The sequence below is a fragment of the Clarias gariepinus genome, chromosome 6 (genome assembly GCF_024256425.1).
Source record: "Clarias gariepinus isolate MV-2021 ecotype Netherlands chromosome 6, CGAR_prim_01v2, whole genome shotgun sequence".
NCBI classification, from domain to species: domain Eukaryota; kingdom Metazoa; phylum Chordata; class Actinopteri; order Siluriformes; family Clariidae; genus Clarias; species Clarias gariepinus.
This window is the reverse complement of record NC_071105.1, coordinates 19,663,327-19,685,647: the sequence shown is the minus strand read 5'-3', so window position 1 is coordinate 19,685,647 and position 22,321 is coordinate 19,663,327. Positions and strand designations below refer to the sequence as shown.

General features: G+C 38.3%; 1 protein-coding gene across 1 annotated transcript in view; it reads left to right on the top strand.

The window, feature by feature from the left end:
* Positions 1-4,332: 4,332 nt before the first annotated feature.
* erbb3a (erb-b2 receptor tyrosine kinase 3a) overlaps positions 4,333-22,321 on the top strand; it is a 29,717-nt gene continuing 11,728 nt past the window's right edge. The window contains exons 1-16 of the mRNA XM_053498529.1: positions 4,333-4,623; positions 10,202-10,356; positions 10,649-10,835; positions 15,414-15,539; positions 16,491-16,553; positions 16,699-16,817; positions 17,067-17,208; positions 18,317-18,430; positions 18,731-18,848; positions 18,935-19,008; positions 19,106-19,196; positions 20,036-20,053; positions 20,504-20,715; positions 20,884-21,016; positions 21,321-21,414; positions 21,630-21,787. Coding sequence (XP_053354504.1) covers positions 4,524-4,623; positions 10,202-10,356; positions 10,649-10,835; positions 15,414-15,539; positions 16,491-16,553; positions 16,699-16,817; positions 17,067-17,208; positions 18,317-18,430; positions 18,731-18,848; positions 18,935-19,008; positions 19,106-19,196; positions 20,036-20,053; positions 20,504-20,715; positions 20,884-21,016; positions 21,321-21,414; positions 21,630-21,787 — 1,904 coding nt within the window. The 5' untranslated portion in view covers positions 4,333-4,523. The remainder of the gene's footprint in view (positions 4,624-10,201; positions 10,357-10,648; positions 10,836-15,413; positions 15,540-16,490; positions 16,554-16,698; positions 16,818-17,066; positions 17,209-18,316; positions 18,431-18,730; positions 18,849-18,934; positions 19,009-19,105; positions 19,197-20,035; positions 20,054-20,503; positions 20,716-20,883; positions 21,017-21,320; positions 21,415-21,629; positions 21,788-22,321) is intronic.

Below are 22,321 nucleotides of genomic sequence, written 5' to 3'. Positions count from 1 at the left end.
TATTAGAGTCTGTTTCTTCTAGATTCTAGTTCATATTTACCCATGCCATCAACTATATGAACTTAAGTCATTTAGGGCTATGGTCATATGTGTTACCTTACAGCCACTTCCCTAAAAAAAAAAACCTTTTAAACAAACAATAAAGATAAAGAGAGAAAAAGGCACATGTACAGCTTTGAGATTTTTCCTGGTGAGATATTAACTTATTGAGAACACACTTTAATTTCCAAGATTTTGACTTTTTCCTGTTAACTCCTGTCAGAAAGCTTTTGAATGTTAAAATATTTTTGCTCTTCATTGTTGTTGGCCAATAGTGATTTGATTTCATACACAATCTTGCACTCTGCTTGGTACCACAGTAATAATATTTATTTCAGGAAAAAAAATTAAAAATGTATCTCGTCATGGATGACATAAAGTGTTGACACATCTAGAGAAGCCAACTAATTTCCATTTCTTTAAAAAGAAGTGAGTCAACTTAGACATCAACAGGAAGTCTGCGATGTGTGTCTGTTTTCAATCTAAAAACCGGTGATACAGGAAGTGTCAGTGTTTATTAACCTGTTGATCCACTTCTGCACTCAACATGGCTTCAGTCTAAAAGGAGCTCGAGCAGCATCTTAACAAAAGGCCAATTATCTCGCTGTGTTCCCAGTTACCAAAACAAAAAACAAAAAAAATCTGCAACACACTGCATTTAAGAACGTAGTTTTATGGGCTATTAGAGTGTGACAAAGTAAAATATGTTGTTTATTGTACATAAGATATGTTTGTTTGTTTGTTTATTTATTTATTCATTTATCTATTATAGAAAATTGCAAAGTGTATAGAAATTAATGTTTAGAACAATTATTAATCAAATAGCTACTCTGTGGCCATAGATTGCCACAGATACTGTAGTTTTCATGACTGACTGTATGACGGGTTTGTACTCTGCTAAACATGCAGACATATGACTTGTCCATGTGTTATAATTAAGCAATATCACACAAGATGGAGTTGCTGCTGAGCCGAATATTTATTGTAGGAACGAGGGTGCAGCCAGGGTGTCAAAGGCATCACAACCGTGCTAATATTCAGTACAACAGCATGACTTGAGTGTGATATTGCCTTTATACAAAGTTCCACAAATGCCATTTATTATCAAGAGATTGCAATTTGTTTGTTTATTTTACCAGTTATGTTGCTCCACCAGCACATATTCTACCGCAACTGGTGGAATTGCATTGATATGGCCAGCAACAGTTAGCACCCGACAGTTAGTGTAATTAACAGGGGTGAAATTCATACTGCTATTATGTAGCCAAAAGGTGAGGAGATTAAACCATGGAAATGGTGAAAAATCCGAAGAAAAAGTTGAAATCGACTTTATAGTTAGCTCAATCTACTTATTTTACTAATATCAGCTTACTTCTGGGGTTCCAGAATTGAATCTCAAATGGCGCTAAATAGAAAGCTAGTGTGCTATGTATGGTGTACAATCCCTTGTTCCACAGACTCATTTGAGCCCTTGCTCAGGGGTTAGAGAGGGATTTGGCATTCAGTCTTGTTTTAGAAGCTTGTTAGCTTTGTCGCTTACATTAACTGTGAACAGAACAAAATGGAAGAATTTACTTTAGAATTAATTTGGAATGATTTAGAAGCAATTACTAAGGAGACAAAGTGTTGTTTAAGATGGCATAACATTATCAGATGTGTTTTCTTGCTCAAAGTGCTTTTGTGACTGGTCTTAAATGTTAGTTTTGGCAAGCAGCTGCTCTCCCCTCTTACTAGTACTGCATAGTGATACACATAGTTAAACACTCCAGTGCTCTTGTGCTCTATTATCAGCACTTTTGGAATACCTCTTGTTCAATCAAAATAATCGGTCAGAACAAACTGTTGTGTATTATACACTATGCATGATATATGATGGGAATTGTTTTGTTGTTACAATATTATTAAACAGTAATGAAGGCAACACATTCTTTACATGCGTATTCATTGATTGCCTATACAGCTTATCCAGCTTATGGGTGACAGGGGCCTGGACATCCCAGGGATCTCAAGCATAAGATGGGGTACAGTATAGATGGGATGGCCATCACAGCATACATGCCTTCATGCATCCAATTGTGTACCACGGCCAGTGACAATCAGCCTACTCTACATGTCTTTGGACTGTGGAAAAAAACTCCACAAGAAGTGAAACTCTAAATCCAGGTAGCTTGAGAATACTAGGCTACTGTGCCACCTTAAATGTGTAAAAAAATATTTTCTTTTTCTCAGCAGATTAATCTTTTTTAAAGAAAATAAATAAAGGATTTACATTACTTTTTATTAAAAGTTGATTAAGAATTTGGTCAGGGTAACTGATAAAGAGCCAAAATGTTCATTTTTAAGTGCTAGGTTTTAAATAAACTTACTTTCATACTTTCAGCAAATGTTTTAAGTTTTTTTTTTATTATTATTATAAAAATGTCTTGTTTGGAATGTCTTATTTTATTATTCAGAAAGGAGTAAAATGTGTTATACATAATGTGTGGGAAGACATTCCTTATTACCAAGTTTTTCACTGAAAAAGCTATTCACTGGAGTCCTGAATATTTATTAATCGTGACATTATGGGCAAAACGTCGCAGCATGCGTAATGTGTGCGTGTGTGTGTGTGTATAAAATGCTGATATAAATAAAATGGACCATGTCTTTGCATGTTCTTAAACCAAACGTATTAATTATTAATTGAGATTTTTCATCCACAAACTGATAACTAGTAACTGCGATATTATGCTAAATAGACATCATACTGTAGTGTTCCTTATAAGGACCACTGATTATACTTTGACTCTAAGCTGAATGACTTTTGTGTAAGAGTGACGCACAGAAGACTTTTTGACAATGACTCTGTACAATGTGGCCTTTCTAAATCTCCAGAGCTTTCAGAAAAAACAGCGGACCCTATGCACTCACAATGACGCTGTTGACTCCCAGCATTCCCCCCAGCTAATACCAATGCTGATCAGGAGAGAGAAAAAGAGAGACAGACAGACAGACAGACAGAGAGAGAAAGAGAAAGACAGAGAGAAAGACAGTGAGACAGAGATGGACAGACAGAGAAAAAGAGAGGCAGAGGGAGAGAGACAAAGAGACAGACAGTGAGAGACAAAGTGAGAGAGACGAAGAGTGAGACAGACAGAGAGAAAGACAGTGAGACAGACAGAGAAAAAGAGAGGCAGGGATAGAGAGAGAGAGAGAGAGAGAGAGACAAACAGACAGAAAGGGAAAGAGAGACAGTAAGAAAGACAGAGACAGTCAAGCAGAGACAGAGAGAGAAAGAGGAAAAGAGAGCACGTGAAAGAGACATAGATAGACAGAGAAAGAGAGAGAAACAGGAAGACAAAGAGACAGAGAGAAACAAAGTGGGAGAGACAAAGTGAAACAGGCAGACGGGGAGACAGACAGAAAGAGAGAGAGACAGACATACAGATAGGGAGAGAGATTGAGGAAGTGTGAGAGAGAGATTGAGAGGGAGAGAGGGAGAGAGAGACGGACAGAGAAAGAGAGAGGCAGTGAAAAAGAGACAGAGACGGACAGAAAGACAGAGACCGACGGATATACAGAGAGAGAGACAGACAGACATACAGAGAGAGAGACAGAGAGAGAGACAGAGAGACAGACATACAGAGAGAGAGAGAGAGACACAAAGAAAGAGAGAGGCAGTGAGAGAGAGAGAGACAGAGAAAGAGAGAGGCAGTGAGAGAGAGAGACAGACAGACATACAGAGAGAGAGAGAGAGAGAGAGAGAAAGAGAGAGGCAGTGAGAGAGACAGACAGACATACAGAGAGAGAGAGAGACAGAAAGACAGACATACAGAGAGACAGACAGAGAGACAGAGAGACAGACAGACATACACAGAGAGAGAGAGGCAGTGAAAGAGAGAGACAGACAGACATACAGAGAGAGAGAGAGAGAAAGAGACAGAGAGAAAGAGACACAGAGAGAGAGAGAGAGAGAGAGAGAGACAGAGAGAGATGAGTAAACTCTGTAACCCTGTTTGCGTTCTCTGAGTCACAAGGTACAGTTCATAGTAATGGCATTTAGACGCTCACGCTTCTGATTGGCTCATTGATCAGCGCTGGATCCAATCAGCGTCCAGGGCATTTTTACACCGAACGCAGTAAACAGGTGGGTGAATTTACGACGAAAGCTAATCGAGTAACAGTCGAGCTATCTCTTTACCTCGTTTCAGTAGTTTTTTTCGTTTGTTTGTTTGTTTATTTGTTTTTAAAACCCCAAAAGCCTTATTTCGCTTCTTTTGCCTGTTTTAATCAAGGAGGAAGTAATTCAGTGACAACGCCTGGTTTTCACGCGGGCGCCGGCTAAATCAGTGCAGCGCAGAAATCACTGGTTACATTCGCGCTCAGCCCCTGGGTTATACTATCACTCTGGAAGGTACTTAGATGTGAGACGCTGGAGCTGTACACAGACTGTCTCTGTGTCCGGGACAGGAGGGAGTGAGAGAGTGACGGATTTGGAGCGCAGAATGAGGGGGATGAGCGCGTGCCGAGTGCGGGTGCTCGCGCTGTGCCTGGTGCTGTGGGTCCCTTCACCTGCACGCGCGCAGTCTGCGGATGGCAAGCAAGGTGCGTAAAACACATACACACCGCTATAACATGGGATTCTTTTCGTTTACACATATAGCGTTTTATTTGGTTGATGTTATTTTGTTTGTGGCGCTTGAGGAGGCGTAGTGTAGTAAGCTGTTTTCAGTGCGCGGCTCTGGCAAGTGAAGAAACCAGCCAAACCTGTCTTTTGATTGACTGCACGAGCCCCACGACTAATGACAGTGTGTCGAAAATGTGTGTATGTGTGCGTGCATATTTTTTTTTACAACTGGTTGAACTTGTGGACGGCATGTCCTTCACACAAGCATAGGAATTGTTTACGACATGGTTCAAACAAGTTAGGGAAACTGACTTTTCACTCAATACTCCAGATTGTAATTGAAATCTTGAACAGACAAAATTTACTTTAATGTCAATAGTCCTTAGAAGTAAAATACGAAAAAATGTGTGTGGGTTTATTATTAGCAAAATCAAGAAGAAAAAAAAAACTTTACATATTAGCTGCAAAATGCAAAACACTATTTTTACAAGCATTTTACAACCTTTTGGAATAGAACATTCTTTAAAGCAGTAGAAATGAAATGTTTGGTTTTCAATCTGTGAAAGAGACAAGGTGAAAAAAGTGTCAGGATTTCTGCCAGAGAAGTGCCGTGATCTTTGGCCTGTGGCTCATGTTGATTAAGCAAGGTGGAGCAGTGCAGGTACTACAACAACAACAACAGGTGTGTAGTCCTGCTGATGTCACACACTACGGGTGGCACCTCTGGCAGGTCTAGTAACAGCCTGGAATTTTACAAACACTTGTAAATATGACAAATGAAAACATTTTTGGGAGATGTTCTGACCCTCTTTATCAGGATAATCTTACACACCAGTCCTCAAAGTGAGGTCCACAAAACAAAGCACAGGAGTCTGTGATTTCCAAACCACCATTGACAAAGTTCTATTTATTATTGAGTTAATACTAATTATGAATCTATTTGACAGATCCTTTAAAAAAAAATCCTTTATAAATATTATCAGTATGTGTCAGGCTGTCTAATATAAAAAAGGTCTAATAAACAGAAAAAATAGCATAGTATTATTATTATTATTATTATATGGTATTTAGGTGATATTCATGAAATACATTTGTATTTTGAGGGTCTGTGGAATTTCCTTTATTCTTAAGTGAGTCGCTGATAACAAAATGTTTTAGACCCACTGCGCTAACATACAACCATTTTTGTTTAAATTGACATCAACACCACCCCCAGGTGAACTGATCAACATTAATCAATTACTATACACTAGCAAACTGGTAACAGGATCATGGGCTCACCCATGCCCATGGGGACTCAAGGCCAGCCCTTCCACTCTGATCCCACAGAAAAGCCAATGCAGCAAAAACTGCTAAAAAAAATACATCCTGATTAAAATAGAAAGGCACTAAAACACCCAGTGCAACACTGCCCACCAAACATGGGGCTCAACAGGCAAAGAGCCCAAGGCCACCTCCAAACTGCCCAGATCCCAATCTGATTGAGCACCCAAGGGGATGCGCTGAACAACCAAGTGCAATTCACAGAGCGCCCACTCTGCAACCCACATCCTGATGCCCGACACTACAGCATACCCTCAGAACCATGCCTTAAGTTGCCAGAGCCTTCTTGGTGCCGAAAGGGGAACCTTAAACCTATGTGATTTAAATGTTATGGCTAATCCATGTTTTTTATGTTTAGATTAAAAAAATAATAAAAAAGGGCAGGAGAAAACGTGACAAGAGCTGAGAAACAGCTAAGTGACAAATGAAGTGCACTGATATGAAACTATATCACAAGTATTGCAGTAGAAATAAAGACCTGTGGTTAATATTATATAAGAGACAGCATGTAAGGACAGAACATGGGAGGACTCGGGATTAGTCTGACTGTGTGATTGTGTTTGCCAGTGGCAACAAAATTGTGTATACAAATGTGATAAAATCTAAAACTGGAAAGAGCTAAATCTCTGTTGCCAAAAGTTACAGGGCATGAAATTGTTTACTTTAAAGAGATCTTAATGCTGTGCAGCGTTGGGAAACCCAATTTTATTGGTGCTAAACAATCACTGTTGGCCAGGTTGTGACATTGCAATGGTACCACACTTTAAGACTTGAGATGGGATGATAAGTTTCCAGTAAAACAGGATCAGGGCCAGGTTTGCTAAGCCTGGTGTTGACAACAGAAGTTGCGGTAGCAGTAAGAAAAGTATCAGAGATGACAAAGAGAAAGAACTGACAGATGGAGCAGTCAGTTGACAGAAAGATATTTCATAAGAAATTGTCTGGGGGCAAAGAACATGATGAATAGGATTTAGAGCTTAGTTCAAAAAAGAAAAAACAGAGTGTTCCAGCAGCAGTTTTAAAGATATATCAAGAGCTCTTAGGAGAGTGCCATGTGGTGGAGTAAAGAAGAGAGTGTGGTGAAATATTGCATAATTCCGATCTTTTAAAACGTAAGAAAAGCATTTCATTTCACAGCACTATTTGGGAGACTTGTGGAAAGCTGAATGAATTTGTTAATGATAATAAAAAGAGTTCTGAGCTTATGACCAGGTCCCCAGTTATAGCATATGTGTGTGGTCCAAACAGTAAGATCTGTCTTTTATTGCATGCAATTAAGATTCCAAACGTTTCTTTCAATGTATAAAGGTTATCAGTAAACAATCAAAAAGAGGGGTACTGTACAAACTGTAATTATAGCTCCAAAAACAGAATAACTGTGAATGGGATCAAGTCTCACTTATGACTGTGAGAAGATACTGTATAGAGTTAAGTATCGATATGAGAGAGAACAGTTCTCACAGATCCACCACATGCCAGGCTGTAGCGTATATATTACACAATAATATATTATTGGTTTTATCTAGATGAAGAGTTTAATTTAATGAAGCGATACACATTGCTTTGTATTCAAATTGTATTACATCATGGAAATCACAGAGGTTGGCTTTTTTTCTTTCAAACTTAGGTTTAGATATAGCTAACTGAGTCGATTCTCACAATCAAATATTTTATAAGTAAACCTTTTTTACAACTGTTTGCTGCCTGGAAATAACAATGAAGATGAAGATTGCGGCTGGTAGTAAAGTTTATCTCTTTTTTTTAACTCCTGATCTAAAAGTGTAAAAATTTTATGCTGTCCCTGCATCTTGACGTTATTGAAAAATAAAAGTTTTTCATGTTTTATGAAAGGTTCCCGCAAGACAAAGGCAACTATTATGTTGTTTTGCTTTAAAGGACAACGAAGGCATGACTGAACTTTGTGCTGTAGCTGTTATATAAACAGATATATTGAGTTGCCAGTAGTCATTGTGAACATGAGGCAGTGCATTGTGTGTTAGGAACTCCCACTCAACGTTAATGCCATGCCATTAGAAGACAGCACATACTGTACAAGCCTCATTTAAAAAAGACAGCCTTTACACACCAGTCCGTTGAACACTAACACGGCTTCAACTTTCCTTTTCTTGCTTATTTATGCGAAACGACCTGAACGTATGTTCCTAATTCTGAGAATTTCCTTACTTATTTTTGCATGAATTCCACAGGCACTTGCGGGAATTTTAATAATGTACTGGAGTGCTTTGGGAGAAAGACAAAGAGCAAGAAAGCAAATCAGTGCAATAATATTTTATGGTGTTGTTCATCTAGATAAATGTGGAGTTACAGCAGCTATTGGTGAGCTAAGCAGATTTAACAGCATCTGCAGTGCAGAATAAACACTGTTCTAGCATACAGCATGCACTTTAAAGTCAATAAGATTAATTATCCATGGAAATAAATCTGGTTGAACTAATAGAAAAGAAAAGGTAAGGAGGAGCAAGAGGAACACATGGAGACCTGCCCTGCAGAGTCTAAGGGGTTAAATCTCATGGTGTTCTTGTGCATTTTTTGTGCATTTTTTTTGTCAGCAGTAAAAAAAACCTGAAAAAGATGACACCAGCTCTTAACACTACTCAAACCCAGTTACCCAATACAAAAACACACACACACACACACGCCCAAGCATGAATGCATGCGTGCAGACGCACACATTCGTACACTCACACATATGCACACACAAACACATACCTGATAAATCAGGAGCTATTTGACCACACCTATTCTTGCCCTAGGTACAGAGTGACCTGTGAACTGTGTAGAGTGCAAAACAAAGTTATCTTGCAAATTGTCTGCGCTTGTTTGTGTTTGCAGTTTGTGTGTGTTAATCTTTTTCGGACCAAAGCCAAGTTTCTGTTTACTACTGTCATCATTCCTGTTTTATTCAACCTGTTTGTTCCATTTGCCTTTTTTCCCTTTATTATTCTTTTCTTCTTCCACCTCATCTCTCCCTCTCTCTCTCTCTCTCTCTCTCTCTCTTTCTCGCTCTATCTCTCTTTCTTTGTGTTTGGTTATTCTTAGGTATAATGCCTGAACACCAACTGAGATTACCAACTTTGTATTCCTGACTGTGAAATAAAGCTATCGTTAGAAAAGCTCACTTCTTATAGAGAGAGAGATTAGGAGTGTGCGATATAGAGGACATTTGGGCGGGCTTCTGTACATGTTTTCGCGCTCTTTTAGAATAGGTACATTGTTTTTTTTTGTTTTTGTTTTTTTTTTTCTCTCCAGCAGACACACACAGATAAGACTATAATACATCAGTAAGCATTTAAGTCGCCAATGTGTTTGTTTACCCCCCCCAACATAACCTATATACTTGTTTACCTATATATTAAAGATGAAAATTTTAAACGTGATATTGCAATTTAATAATTTTTTTTGATTGGTTAATTTCATATCTACAGTGAAAACTTGCTGTTTAACAGGTTAACTATAAATATTATCTATTTACATCATCAGTATGAATATTTTATAAATATGAAAGGTGTGTTTTGTCAGAATAAAATGTTTATTTGAACTGCATGAAGATTCTTTTAAATGTTAAACAGGAATATTTTGGTTTTCTTAATTTAGATTTTATGTCATGATAGTGTTTTATTTATTTATTCATCGATTACAATTGAATTATCTTTTTTTTCACACAAAGCCTGTTACATGCTTGATTTTACAGTATGTACATAAATGAAATTATCAAGTCTTATAACTCTTTGCATCTGGAAAGAGCATTTACAGTATAGTAACAGTTAAAAGTTTCTGTATCTGTGTTTTTTAAGCTAGTGGTTTTAGACAAAGACACCCCCATTTTGTTTACCACCTTAAACCAAGAGTACAAAAAAGTCTGTATTGCTGAGCTGAGTGAGTTTGTCAGAGTATGGGTACTTGCAGATAATGGGTACCCTTTTGAAGGGGAATGTTGTATGCATGACATGCAGCCAAGGTTAGCTCACATGTAAGCTCAGATCATTTTACCATTTAAGCTATATTAGACAATAATAAATTGAGCTCTTGTACAGCTGTTGTTTGTAAAATATGTAAAGGCAGCAAAGCTTAATAATGAAGACCAGCAGAACCAAGTGTGTTATTTTCAGTTAGCTACTTACTGGATTTCTATGAAAATGTACATTTGAATAGCAAAGTAGGATTGCCTACCTTTCAATATCTCTCTTTCACACATACATTCTCTCTCTACAGTGATGTGTTTAGGCACTCAGAACATGTTGAGTGTGACAGGAAATTCAGAACTGCAGTACCAGAGAATGAAGGAAATCTACACCGGCTGCCAGATTGTCATGGGCAACCTGGAGATCACGCACATGGAACATAATCGTGATTTCTCCTTCCTGAAGGTAAGAGAAGTGTGTTTGTGTGTGTGTGTGTTTGTGTATGTGTGTGTGTGCGGGTGCGTGCGTGCGTGTGTGTGTGTGCGCGAGTGTGTGTGTCTGTGTGTAGGGAAAATTTGTCACAAACATAGTGGTCTTTTAAGACCTCATCACATCAATGTTGTATCTGATGTTGCCAGAACTTGTGTTTGGTCTTAAAAGTTCACAGTAAGAGACCTACTGCAAAAATAAATTAATAACTAAAAATTTTAATGTTTCTCTAATGCATCTGTCTGTCTCTCTCTCTATCTTTCTTTAGTCTATTCGTGAGGTTACAGGTTATGTTCTAATAGCTATAAACCAGTTCAGATACCTGCCTTTGGAGCAATTACGTGTGATCAGAGGAACATCATTGTATGAAGGGCGCTTTGCTCTTGCTGTCTTAGTTAACTACCAGAAGGATGGAGAGTATGGGATACAGGAGCTTGGCCTTACACATCTGACAGGTACAAACACATGCACATTTTTATCAGTGTACTCATTCTTTCTGTATGTTGAATATTTTGCAACTTCCTCCCACTTTATCTATCTGGCGAGAGCTCTGGCACTACACTGGGGTACATAAGTCAGCAGAAAAAGCATTTAAGTCTTGAGACCCAGACCTGCAGCCTCATTAAGAATTAAATTATATGAAAAGTATTATATTTAAAAGTATTTTGCTCATCTTAATTGTGTTATTATCAGGTGTTGTGCGGTCATAAGGACAACCAAGGTGATTTTTTGTTGTTTTTATTTTGCATATAATTGGAGCAATTCCCGCCTTTTTCAAAATCTTGATAATTACGGGAGATAAAACACTGAATAGAAACTACAAATCTCAACACAAATATATGGTGTGCTACAAGGACCTAGTTCAAATTATAACTAAATCGGGCTGGATTTTCCAGCAATTTTTGACATTTCTCAGTTTAATATAAATATTTGATAATTAACAGATTTCAATTCACTTAAAAATATTGAGATCATTGCAATATACTCACCTAAAGGATTATTCGAAACACCTGTTCAGCTTTCTCATTAATGCAATTATCTAATCAACCAGTCACATGGCAGTTGCTTCGATGCATTTAGGGGTGTGGTCCTGGTCAAGACAATCTCCTGAACTCCAAACTGAATGTCAGAATGGGAAAGAAAGGTGATTTAAGCAATTTTGAGCGTTGCATGGTTGTTGGTTACCAGACAGGCCGGTCTGAGTATTTCACAATCTGCTCAGTTACTGGAACTTTCACGCACAACCATTTCTAGGGTTTACAAAGAATGGTGTGAAAAGGAAAAAACATCCAGTATGCGGCAGTCCTGTGGGCAAAAATGCCTTGTTGATGCTAGAGGTCAGAGGAGAATGGGCCGACTTATTCAAGCTAATAGAAGAGCAACTTTGACTGAAATAACCACTCGTTACAACCGAGGTATGCAGCAAAGCATTTGTAAAGCCACAACACGCACAACCTTAAGGCGGATGGGCTACAACAGCAGAAGACCCCACCGGGTACCACTCATCTCCACTATAAATAGGAAAAAGAGGCTACAATTTGCACTAACTCACCAAAATTGAACAGTTGAAGACTGGAAAAATGTTTTCTGGTCTGATGAGTCTCGATTTCTGTTGGGACATTCAAATGGTAGAGTCAGAATTTGGCGTAAACAGAATGAGAACATGGATCCATCATGCCTTGTTATCACTGTGCAGGCTGGTGGTGGTGGTGTAATGGTGTGGAAGATGTTTTCTTGGCACACTTTAGGCCCTTTAGTGACAATTGGGCATTGTTTAAATGCCAGGGGCTACCTGAGCATTGTTTCTGACCATGTCCATCCCTTTATGACCACCATGTACTCATCCTCTGATGGCTACCTCCAGCAGGATAATGCACCATGTCACAAAGCTTGAATCATTTCTAATTGGTTTCTTGAACATGACAATGAGTTCACTGTACTAAAATGGCCCCCACAGTCACCAGATCTCAACCCAATAAAGCATCTTTGGGAAGTGGTGAAACGGGAGCTTCGTGCCCTGGATGTGCATCCTACGAATCTCCATCAACTGCAAGATGCTATCCTATCAATATGGGCCAACATTTCTAAAGAATGCTTTCAGCACCTTGTTGAATCAATGGCATGTAGAATTACAGTAAGGCAGTTCTGAAGGCGAAAGGGGGTCAAACACTGTATTAGTATGGTGTTCCTAATAATCCTTTAGGTGAGTGTATATATATATATATGAACTAAATGACACCCATTGTCTCCAGTTACCCAATTTATGGCATTTATTATCTCCAATGTGGGAGTACACCTATAAGGATGACAATGCACCACAGGGCACCATACACAGTTTAGTGTTGAAAATCCATTTACCAACATGATTTGGGAAGTGGAAAGCAACTCGAGAACCCAGAAATACCCCACATAGTAGGGGTGCAACGTATCACAAAACTCAAGGTTTGGGTTGCTTTAAAAATTTCAGTCACAGATCAGATCATTTTTTAGATCAGCAAAAAAGGAATATATAATTCTTTAGATTTTACACACAACTTGGCACAGGTTTTACACCAGATGCCCTTCTTGACGCAACTGTCCCACATTTTCTAACCGGCTGGGTAGTATGGGGTGTGGCAGCTCACTAATGGCCGTGTTTAAACTCAGACCCTCAGACTCACTGGCTCTTGAGTGAGTTATAAACCATTAGGCTAATGAAACAAAGTAGGTTCTTATATTATTAATATGCAGTATGAGTTCTACTACAGATATTATTTGTGGTGTTTTAAATTGCAGTGGTCAATTTATGTCCTGTCCAGGAAAGATTTTGTCTGTGAGATCTGGCAACCCTGACAAAACAGCAAGCACAGGAGAGGGGATTTAAACAAGGATAAATACATGTATTATTTTACCTATAAAATATAAGTTAAAGTAATCCTAAATTTTGTGCTATCATGGTTAAAAGTTGTGTACTGAATCTTTGGGGACAATTCATGTGATTTCTGATCCACTGTTGGAACAATGCACCTCTACCATATAGGTGTGGAAACATCATGGAATAACGTGAAAAGTCCGCACAGACAGAAACCTGAGCTCAGAATCAAGCCAGGCACCCTGGAGCAGTGCGGCGGCAACACTACCCACTTCACCACAATACCTCCTGAAAAGAACAGTGAGAGCAAAAGAAAAAGAGCAATAACACAAGAAAGAGGAACAAACATTAAGAAAGAACTGACACTAAAGGGTGTAATTTAGATAAAAGCCATAATAAAAGTGTAGATTAAGTCTGGGTTATTCACAAAATTCTGAATGAATGAATCAATGCAGTAATCAAAGAAAAATAAAACCTAGTTTAAAAAATAGTGTAATATTTTTTTGTAACTATTCAAAACTTATATATCTGGACCAGGACATATTTGGACACCCCTGGATTGGACCCTGAAGTGCCACAAAAACCTCTAAACCAAACTACATATTTTAGGAAATCCCTTTTTTTCCTGTTTATACTGAAATCTGACCTACCATGTAATGCCTTTTAAGTTCTACAGTAGGTGTGTGTTTTCAGTGTGACTGTTAACTGTCACACAGATAGTTTCAGGAACAAGCCCATGCTTGCTCTAGTCAGGCATCTAGTACTACAAGAAATGTTTCTGTTATAAAGTACAATAAATAAAGTGTGCGGGGGGGAAGGGGGTGCATAGAGGTGCACTACTGTTCAAAAGTTTTAGAACACTTGCAAATTTCTTTGTTTTTGTTTAGTAATTTATTTTTTTTACATTCTACAACAATACTGGGGATTTCAAAACGATAAAATAACACATATGGAATTAGGTAATTATGTAACAACAAGAAAAACAACAGTTAGTTGTTATTTTAAGACACAGAGGTCAGCCTTTCTGTAATAGTTCTTACAAGAACAGTATTGTCAAGTGCATTTGCAAAATCGGTCAAGCAGCATAATGAAATTGGCTCTCATGACGGCCATCCCAGGAGGACGAGACAAAAACCTACCTCTGCCGCAGACGAGAAGTTCATTTAGAGTTATCAGCCTGAAAAATGACCAATTAACAGCACCTCGGATTAGAGGCGTTATGAAGTCTTTACAGAGCATAAATAGCAGAAACATCTCAATATCAACTGTTCAAAGGAGATTAATGCCTTTTTTGGACGCCTTCAGCATTCCTTTACAATGTACTGTAAAAAGAAATAAAAATCAGGAACGATCATGGACTTATAAAGTGTTCTAAAACATTTGAACGGTAGTGTATATGCCGCTATAGTGTATCCTGATGTGTGTGTGTCTATGACCTGATGAACTGATCCACTGTGGTCAAAAGTTGATTAGGTTACATACAGATTAAAGAAAAGATTTTATTTCCTTCACACTGCATTGCAGTAGCTTGTCTAATACGCAACATTTTGTCCTAAAAAAAAATCCTAGTACATTTAAAGTAATTGTATGACAGTTGTATTATGCATATAAAAAAGTGCATATGTAGTTTCTTTTGTTTATTTTTTGCACTTGAGGTACAAATTGTTACAAAATTCAAGGTGCGTGATCAGGTCGAGTTTACACAACAGCAACAGGTAATGTATATTATTGTTATGCAACACAAGATTGCACAACACCTCATTGCTATGTCAGATTAAAATGCTGTTAAGCTTACTTTCCAGGAGAGTAGGTTTGTGTAGGAACCAGATCGAGTGTGATGAGTCCTCTCAGAAAGATTTTACACCTGTTGTAAATAGGTGTGCTCTTTTACTGAAAGGATATCAGTTTTTTACTTTGGCTTATGTGACTGATCAGGTTATTCTGAGCACTGTGCTGTTAGCTTGTTGTCCTCCTCCCTGAGTACTTGTCACTGGCTGTGATTATGGCAACAAAAAAAAAAACGCCCAGTAGTCTCGTAGCAAGCTTTTGAACTGTCACACCTTAGAGTGCTGTCATAGATTAACAGGGTGTTTAGTCCACTAAATACAGGAGAACACCCCAGGGAAATATGGAGGTGTTTTTCACATAACTATTGTGTGTGTGTGTATCTGTGTGTGCCTAGAAATTTTGGAAGGGGGTGTACAGATAATCAAAAATGAGTTCCTGAGCTACGCACCACAGATCAACTGGCAGGATATTGTAAAGGACAACGGAGCTGATGTCCTCATCCAGGACAACGGACCAGAGCGTAAGCGATGTTTAAAGCTGTATAAAGCACATCGATGTCATAGCAACATAAGTGTTTTAACAAGTAACATTTCAATGATAAACTGAGCTTCATCCCAGTGCAAACATTAAACACTTTTGTTATATTTATAATTTGGGTAGGAGTTAACCATTTTTTTCTCATAGACAGTAGACACTTATTTCAGGGTCAAAAATAATAGTGCCTGACCTGACGGAGTGGAGAGTTGTGTGACATTCAAGGATTAGCTGGCACAGTGGTATTTTTATTTTTTTTTTAAACTTACTCCTAAACCCATCGCATAGCAGACAATGTCAAAATAGTATTGTCTGTACTTCAGATGCTTAAAAAGCTTAAAACGTTTGGCCCACTTCATACTCTGTTAGGTGGATATACACTATTTATGTCACTTCACTTCGATATCAGTAGGCTTTTTTCTACATATAATACCTAAATTCCTAAACCTAAACTTAACCACATTTCATTATACATAACAAATAAGAACCAGAGTTGTGGCTTTAAAAAATAAATTTACTTTAAATGCTGTCCGAGAGGTTTATAAAAGACAGTTAACCTCCTCACACAGCAACACACAAGAATACAGAAAATGCAGAAAATTTCTGTTCACAGTGAAATCGAATTGTTTGTAATTGTGAGCTGAACAGCTGACTACTTAACAGGGCTAAAAGGATTTGATTTGATACCACCACAGACTTCCTAGCTACACCACTGGATCATATATTCATTTATAAAGATAAATTCCAACTGCTTTATACTTCTATTTACCACTACCTGTATAATGATAATGCTGCAATCATATGATTTTTTTTCTGTTTGTGCCATGATCAGGAAAATAGAGAGTAACATACAGTATCATATTCCTGTCCAGACCAACGATTTTTAACGTTCTCTCAAACAATTCTGTTTTTTTGTGTATCCTGTTTTCCTGTTTAGTTCCATGTCATGAATACTGTGACAGTCACTGCTGGGGACCAGGCAGAGATGACTGTCAGACTTGTGAGTTTTAATATCTCCGCTTCCGTTGCACACACTCACATGAGCCTTCAGTCTTTGTTTTGTTCTCTTTCAGGATATGCGTTTCTCTGTGTGTAACACACATTTATATTCAACTGGTCTCTCTCTCTCTCTCTCTCTCTCTCAGTGACCAAAGTGGTGTGTGCGCCTCAGTGTAACGGCCGCTGTTTTGGTCGAAGGCCCAGTGAATGTTGCCACATCGAGTGTGCAGGAGGCTGCACGGGCTCTCAGGATACCGATTGCTTTGTAAGTTAAAACACACTCATGCACATACTCAGTGTTTATAACTGTGGTATTGGGGGAAAAAAATTTTTAAACCTGGCTGATATGCAATTTCTTTTCAAATCAATTATGGAAGATAACCGCATTGTTTTCACACACCTCAGAGAGCTAATAAAGTGCTTATAAACAACAAATAATCCTAAAAATCAGCTTAAAGAAGTACAATGTTTATGAATCGCCGCTGAATATTTCTTCATGTCTGCATGTGTGCAGGCCTGCAGGAATTTTAACGACACTGGTGCCTGCGTGCCTCAGTGTCCTCAGGGCGTGATATACAATAAAGTGACGTTTAAACTGGAGCCGAACCCAAATGAGAAATATCAGTATGGCTCGGTCTGTGTTGCCCAGTGTCCTCGTAAGTACCATTATACTTCTCTTCATTTGTTTATTTCAGCTACCTAAATATATTTATTACGATTAATAATTCATAAGTTATTTGTAAAATCAGTTTTAAAAAGAGAATCACTTAACTAAAACAAAAGCTAAAACATAATCTGATCATTAAAAAAAATTAAAAACAAAAGTAATTAATTTAGAATATATAATAATAATAATTTTATCATGGGGTAATCATGTTTACATTTCTACAACTCTATTATTGTGATGATGATTATTATTATTATTATTTTTACATTGCATGGCCAAATAACTAAGTTGCGCTCTTTTAAATTTAATTTGACTGTCTTTAGCTTTAATTACAGTAGTGTCCAGTTGGTGGCCACCTCATATTTGATTCCCCATTTTACAGAACCACTATCTCAGTTTGAGTCCTGGAATATGCCTTTGCCATAAAGGGGGAAAAAATGTATTCATAGGCTACCCTGGTCATAGCCTACCCTGAATGCATTGCTTCATGCACTTCCCTTCTTACCTAGACACACCCACTGCCCTGAAATAGGGTCAGTGTGGACTGACCAAATCACATGACCTTTTTCTTGCTCCAATGACCAATCTTTTTGCTCTTTAGCAAACTGAAGCCTTTTGTTTCAATAAGTTTTACTAACAAGTGGTTTTCTTATGGCCACACAACTCTTTAGTCATCACACTGAGCGTGTGGAAACCCTCTTACTTTTACTATTAAGCACAGTTAAATAATTAAAGTGATTTCCAATCCTGGTCATTTCCTGACTTTTTTCTGATCACATTTTTCCCACGAATTGATGATTCAGCACTATTCTTCCAGTATTCTTTAATAATTTTAATAATGCATTGGACAGTTCTTAACCCACTTCTTTACCAGTTAAAGAAGTATAATAATATCCAGTTATTTTGCAATTTGACCCACTTTTTGGCCAGGCAGTGTATTATTACTACTAATACTACTACTACTTCTACTTCTACTACTATCACTACTGCTACAACTACTATGCTATGTGATAGTAGTCAGGGATCAGGAAAGGTGTAAAAACTGTAGAATATGATTGTCTAACCGTATCTGTTCTGTCTTCTACAATCTCTTTTAGCTAACTTTGTGGTAGATGGAAGTTCATGTGTTAGCAGCTGCCCTTCAGATAAAATGGAGGTAGACAAGAAAGGAGTAAAAAGGTGTGAACCATGTGGTGGCCTTTGTCCAAAAGGTAGCATACAATCTCTCTCTCTCTCTCTCACACACACACACAGACACACACACACACAGAAAAACACAGAAAGAGGCACACACATGCATTCACACATACCTGTACCCACCAACAGCAAACAGTGAACCTATTCACAACACAAAGAGCACTTAATACAATCTCGCAGACTTTCAAGTTCATGAACTTGTACATAAGCTTATGCTGTCTCAATTCAATTCAGTTCAAGTCAATGAAGCCTTTCTCTCTCTCTCTCTCTCTCTCTCTCTCTCTCTCTCTCTCTCTCTGTGTCTTTCCCTGAAGTTTGTGAAGGTACTGGCTCACCCACAAAGCAGACGGTGGACTCTCAGAACATCGACAGTTTCATAAACTGCACTAAAATTCAAGGCAGCCTCCATTTCCTTGTCACAGGCATTCACGGGTGAGGGGTGCTAAAGAACATGCCTAAATGTTCTATGACGAGAATGCACAGATGTGTGTCTGTAACTTGCTGTCTATGATTTACAGTGATCCACATTACAACATCTCAGCTCTTGACCCCAAGAAGCTCAAAATTTTCAACACTGTTAGAGAAATCACAGGTTTGTCATGTATCCATGTGCTTGTGGCTGATAAGTGCTTGAATTTCTTGCACCGTTGCTTGTCTACAACGCATGACACTCATTTGTTCACTTACAGATTTCCTTAGTATTCAGTCCTGGCCTGGAGAGATGAAAGATCTATCCGTGTTCTCCAATCTGCAAACGATACAAGGCCGAAATCAGTACAAGTAAGTAAGATGCCTTCTCATATCTTTTTTGATCTTTAGGTGTATATCTTAGCAATCTATATGTCCCAAAAAAGCAACGTTATCTGTAAAAGTAAACATACAGTAAAATGACAATTTTTAGTGCTACATGAATATCATTATGGCTTAATAATCAGAATCAGTTGTTTTAAATTAGAAGTTTGTAAAATTATTACCACTGATCAATGTAAAAACTGTTAAATACAAATAATACAGGCGCAGTCGTAAAGTGCTCGCCCTATCATCCAGGGATCGCTGGTTCGAACCCCGGGTAATTACGGCTCTACAGCCAATCAGGGGCGTCTGTGAGCTCGCGCACGCGGAAGGAGCGGCTAGCGCTTTCCTCCGCGTGTTACTCCAGCAAGCAGGTGTGTGAGCGAGCAGTTCGAAAAGATGCGGTCGGCTGACGTCATGCGGTTCGGAGGAAACACGTGATAGTCTTCGGCCCTCCCAGCTGAGTGGTAGTAGCCTTAATGTGGGAGCCCCCTAGTGACGGGGAGGAATTGGCCACGACTAAATTAGGGGAGAAAATTGGAAAAATAAAAAAAACTAAACAAAAACACTAAACAAAAACAAAAAAACAAATAATATATTTATTTAAGTGTGTTTAACTACAAACAAGTCATTTTGGAAAGAATGTGTGAAATGTGTATGACATGATAAGATTTTTCCTATAGCATTGACCTGTGGCATAAATTGGATACAGTACACTATTTTAAAGATATATTTCTTCATGTGTTTAACATCCTGAATATCATCCCCTGTCTTCATCGTCCCTTCTTTTTTGTGTCTCTTTACTCCAATTTTTGCCCAATTGCCAGAGGAGTGAGGACTAAGAGGTAGGATTGCTTGAGCTGACAGCTAGTTACTTCACCTCCCGCCTGATCAAGCAGAAACCTTAGCCTTGCGTGTCTTTCCATGGGTGACCAAATGATTGGATTATTTTCTCTTTGTCACTGTCCGGTTCCTGATTAAGTTATACTGCATGGTTTTCACCTGGTTATTTATTGCAATTCGTTCACTGTATTTGGGTGCATGTTTGATTGCAGTGAAAACATTTCAGTTTGATCATCTTCAAATGCAATTCATATTTAAAAAAAAATCCTGTCATTTTCAAATGTGCCTTTTTCTAATTTAATAAGCAACTTTCATATTTCACTGATGTGCTTTCAGGCTTGCTTTTTGGTGATGGTGCAAAGCTTGTGGGTTGAGGACAACTTGGGGTGTTAATCTGTCATTATGAATCATAAAGGCTTTATGTCTTTTTAAAAGTCATTTTCTGTCACTAGGGGCTACTCTCTGCTGGTGATGAGAATCCAAACGCTGAAATCATTGGGTCTGCGTTCTCTGAAGAGGATCAGTGATGGAAGCATCTATATTGCACAGAACCCGGAGCTGTGCTACCACAATACTATCAACTGGACGCGCCTCTTAGGCTCACGTGCCCAACGCAAGCAGAAAGCCCTGGACATCAGAGAAAACCACTCTCAAGATGACTGTAGTAAGTGTGCACATGGATCAACTCTTTAACAAAGCCAAGGCTAAGCAACACATAAATAAACATAATACATAATAGCAAAGTCTCAGTCACAAAGATGTGTGGAATGGTACCAGACAATGACAGTAGCACTTCTGTCGCACGGTCTGTTTGTGTGTTGCTGATTAACAGCCAGGGAGGGCCATGTGTGTGATCCACTGTGTTCGTCCAATGGCTGTTGGGGTCCAGGACCGGACCAGTGTCTCTCCTGTAAGAACTACAGCAGAGGAGGAACTTGTGTACCACAGTGCAACTTCTTTAAAGGGTTAGTCCATTGTGTTTGTGTGTGTGTATTGTATTTTAAACTTATGTAGGAAGGTAAACAGTGACTGAAAAACATCCAAAACTGGTAACATCTGTCTTATTATAAATTAGAGATTTTTTTTATTTAATTTTTTTCCTTAAAATACACACAAGAGATATATTATAACATTGTTTTTGAACTGAATGTTATAGTTTAATGTTGTTATAGCTAGATGTAGCAACAGCAATCTACAATGATGTGTATATTGTACCATCTTGAAAGTGATTTCCTGGACTGCGCAACTTACATAGACGTGCATTTACAGGAAGAAAAGAGAGTTTGCAGCGGCAAATGGAGAGTGTATGCCATGTCACCCTGAGTGTGCTGTGCAGGAAAACACAGAGATGTGCAAAGGACCGGTACTGTGGCTTTAGTAATTGTTTTGGCTCCTTGTTTTTTTCAATCCCTTATGTTTGTCCCATTCACTCTGCACTGTTAAACTTTCAAAATAAATATTTACGCCGGTGATCAACATGTTTCTGTCAAACCATAAAGTAAATTTGCATATTACATGCAAAGTTCAAGGTCTCTCTCTCTCTCTCTCTCTCTCTCTCTCTCTCTCGTTGTACTCTAGGGGGCAGATCAATGTGCAGTTTGTGCAAATATGAAAGATGGGCCACACTGTGTCTCTTCATGCCCAGAAGGAGTAATGGGAGAAAAACGGGTTGTTGTTTACAAATTCCACGACACCCAAAGAATATGCCAGCCCTGTCATGCCAACTGCACCCGAGGGTGAATTCACAGCATGAATTGTCATGCTCCTTTTCTGACCCTGAATTGAGTTTCTTGTCATGCATTTCTACTTAGCATGATGATACTCGTGTGTCTTTTGATTTTATCTGATTTCCACTCTGCACTTTCAATGGTTTATTGCCCTGTTTACATACTGATTTTTCTATCCTGTTTAGTTTTTGAATAGGTTGTCTGTCTAAGCACTTCTTGCTTTTCTTTAAGTTAAGTTAAACAAATAGTAAACAGATACCCTAACATTACATCCTTATCTTTCATTTTCTAAAATAGCACCTTATCATTTCATCATTAACGATGTCATTTTCCTTGCTGTAAGGTGTGATTCATTTAAGTACGCCTCATAGACACCACCTGTGATTCATGCTACATTGTCTTTTAGTTTAACCCATAACTGCTGCCAGACCTGTTTTAACATACTCTTATAATTAACCTAAGTAAAGATTTTTAAAGAGGTCCTATTATGCTTTTTCGAATATGATCTTTCATGCAGTGTGTCATGTAGCTGTATGTGAACAT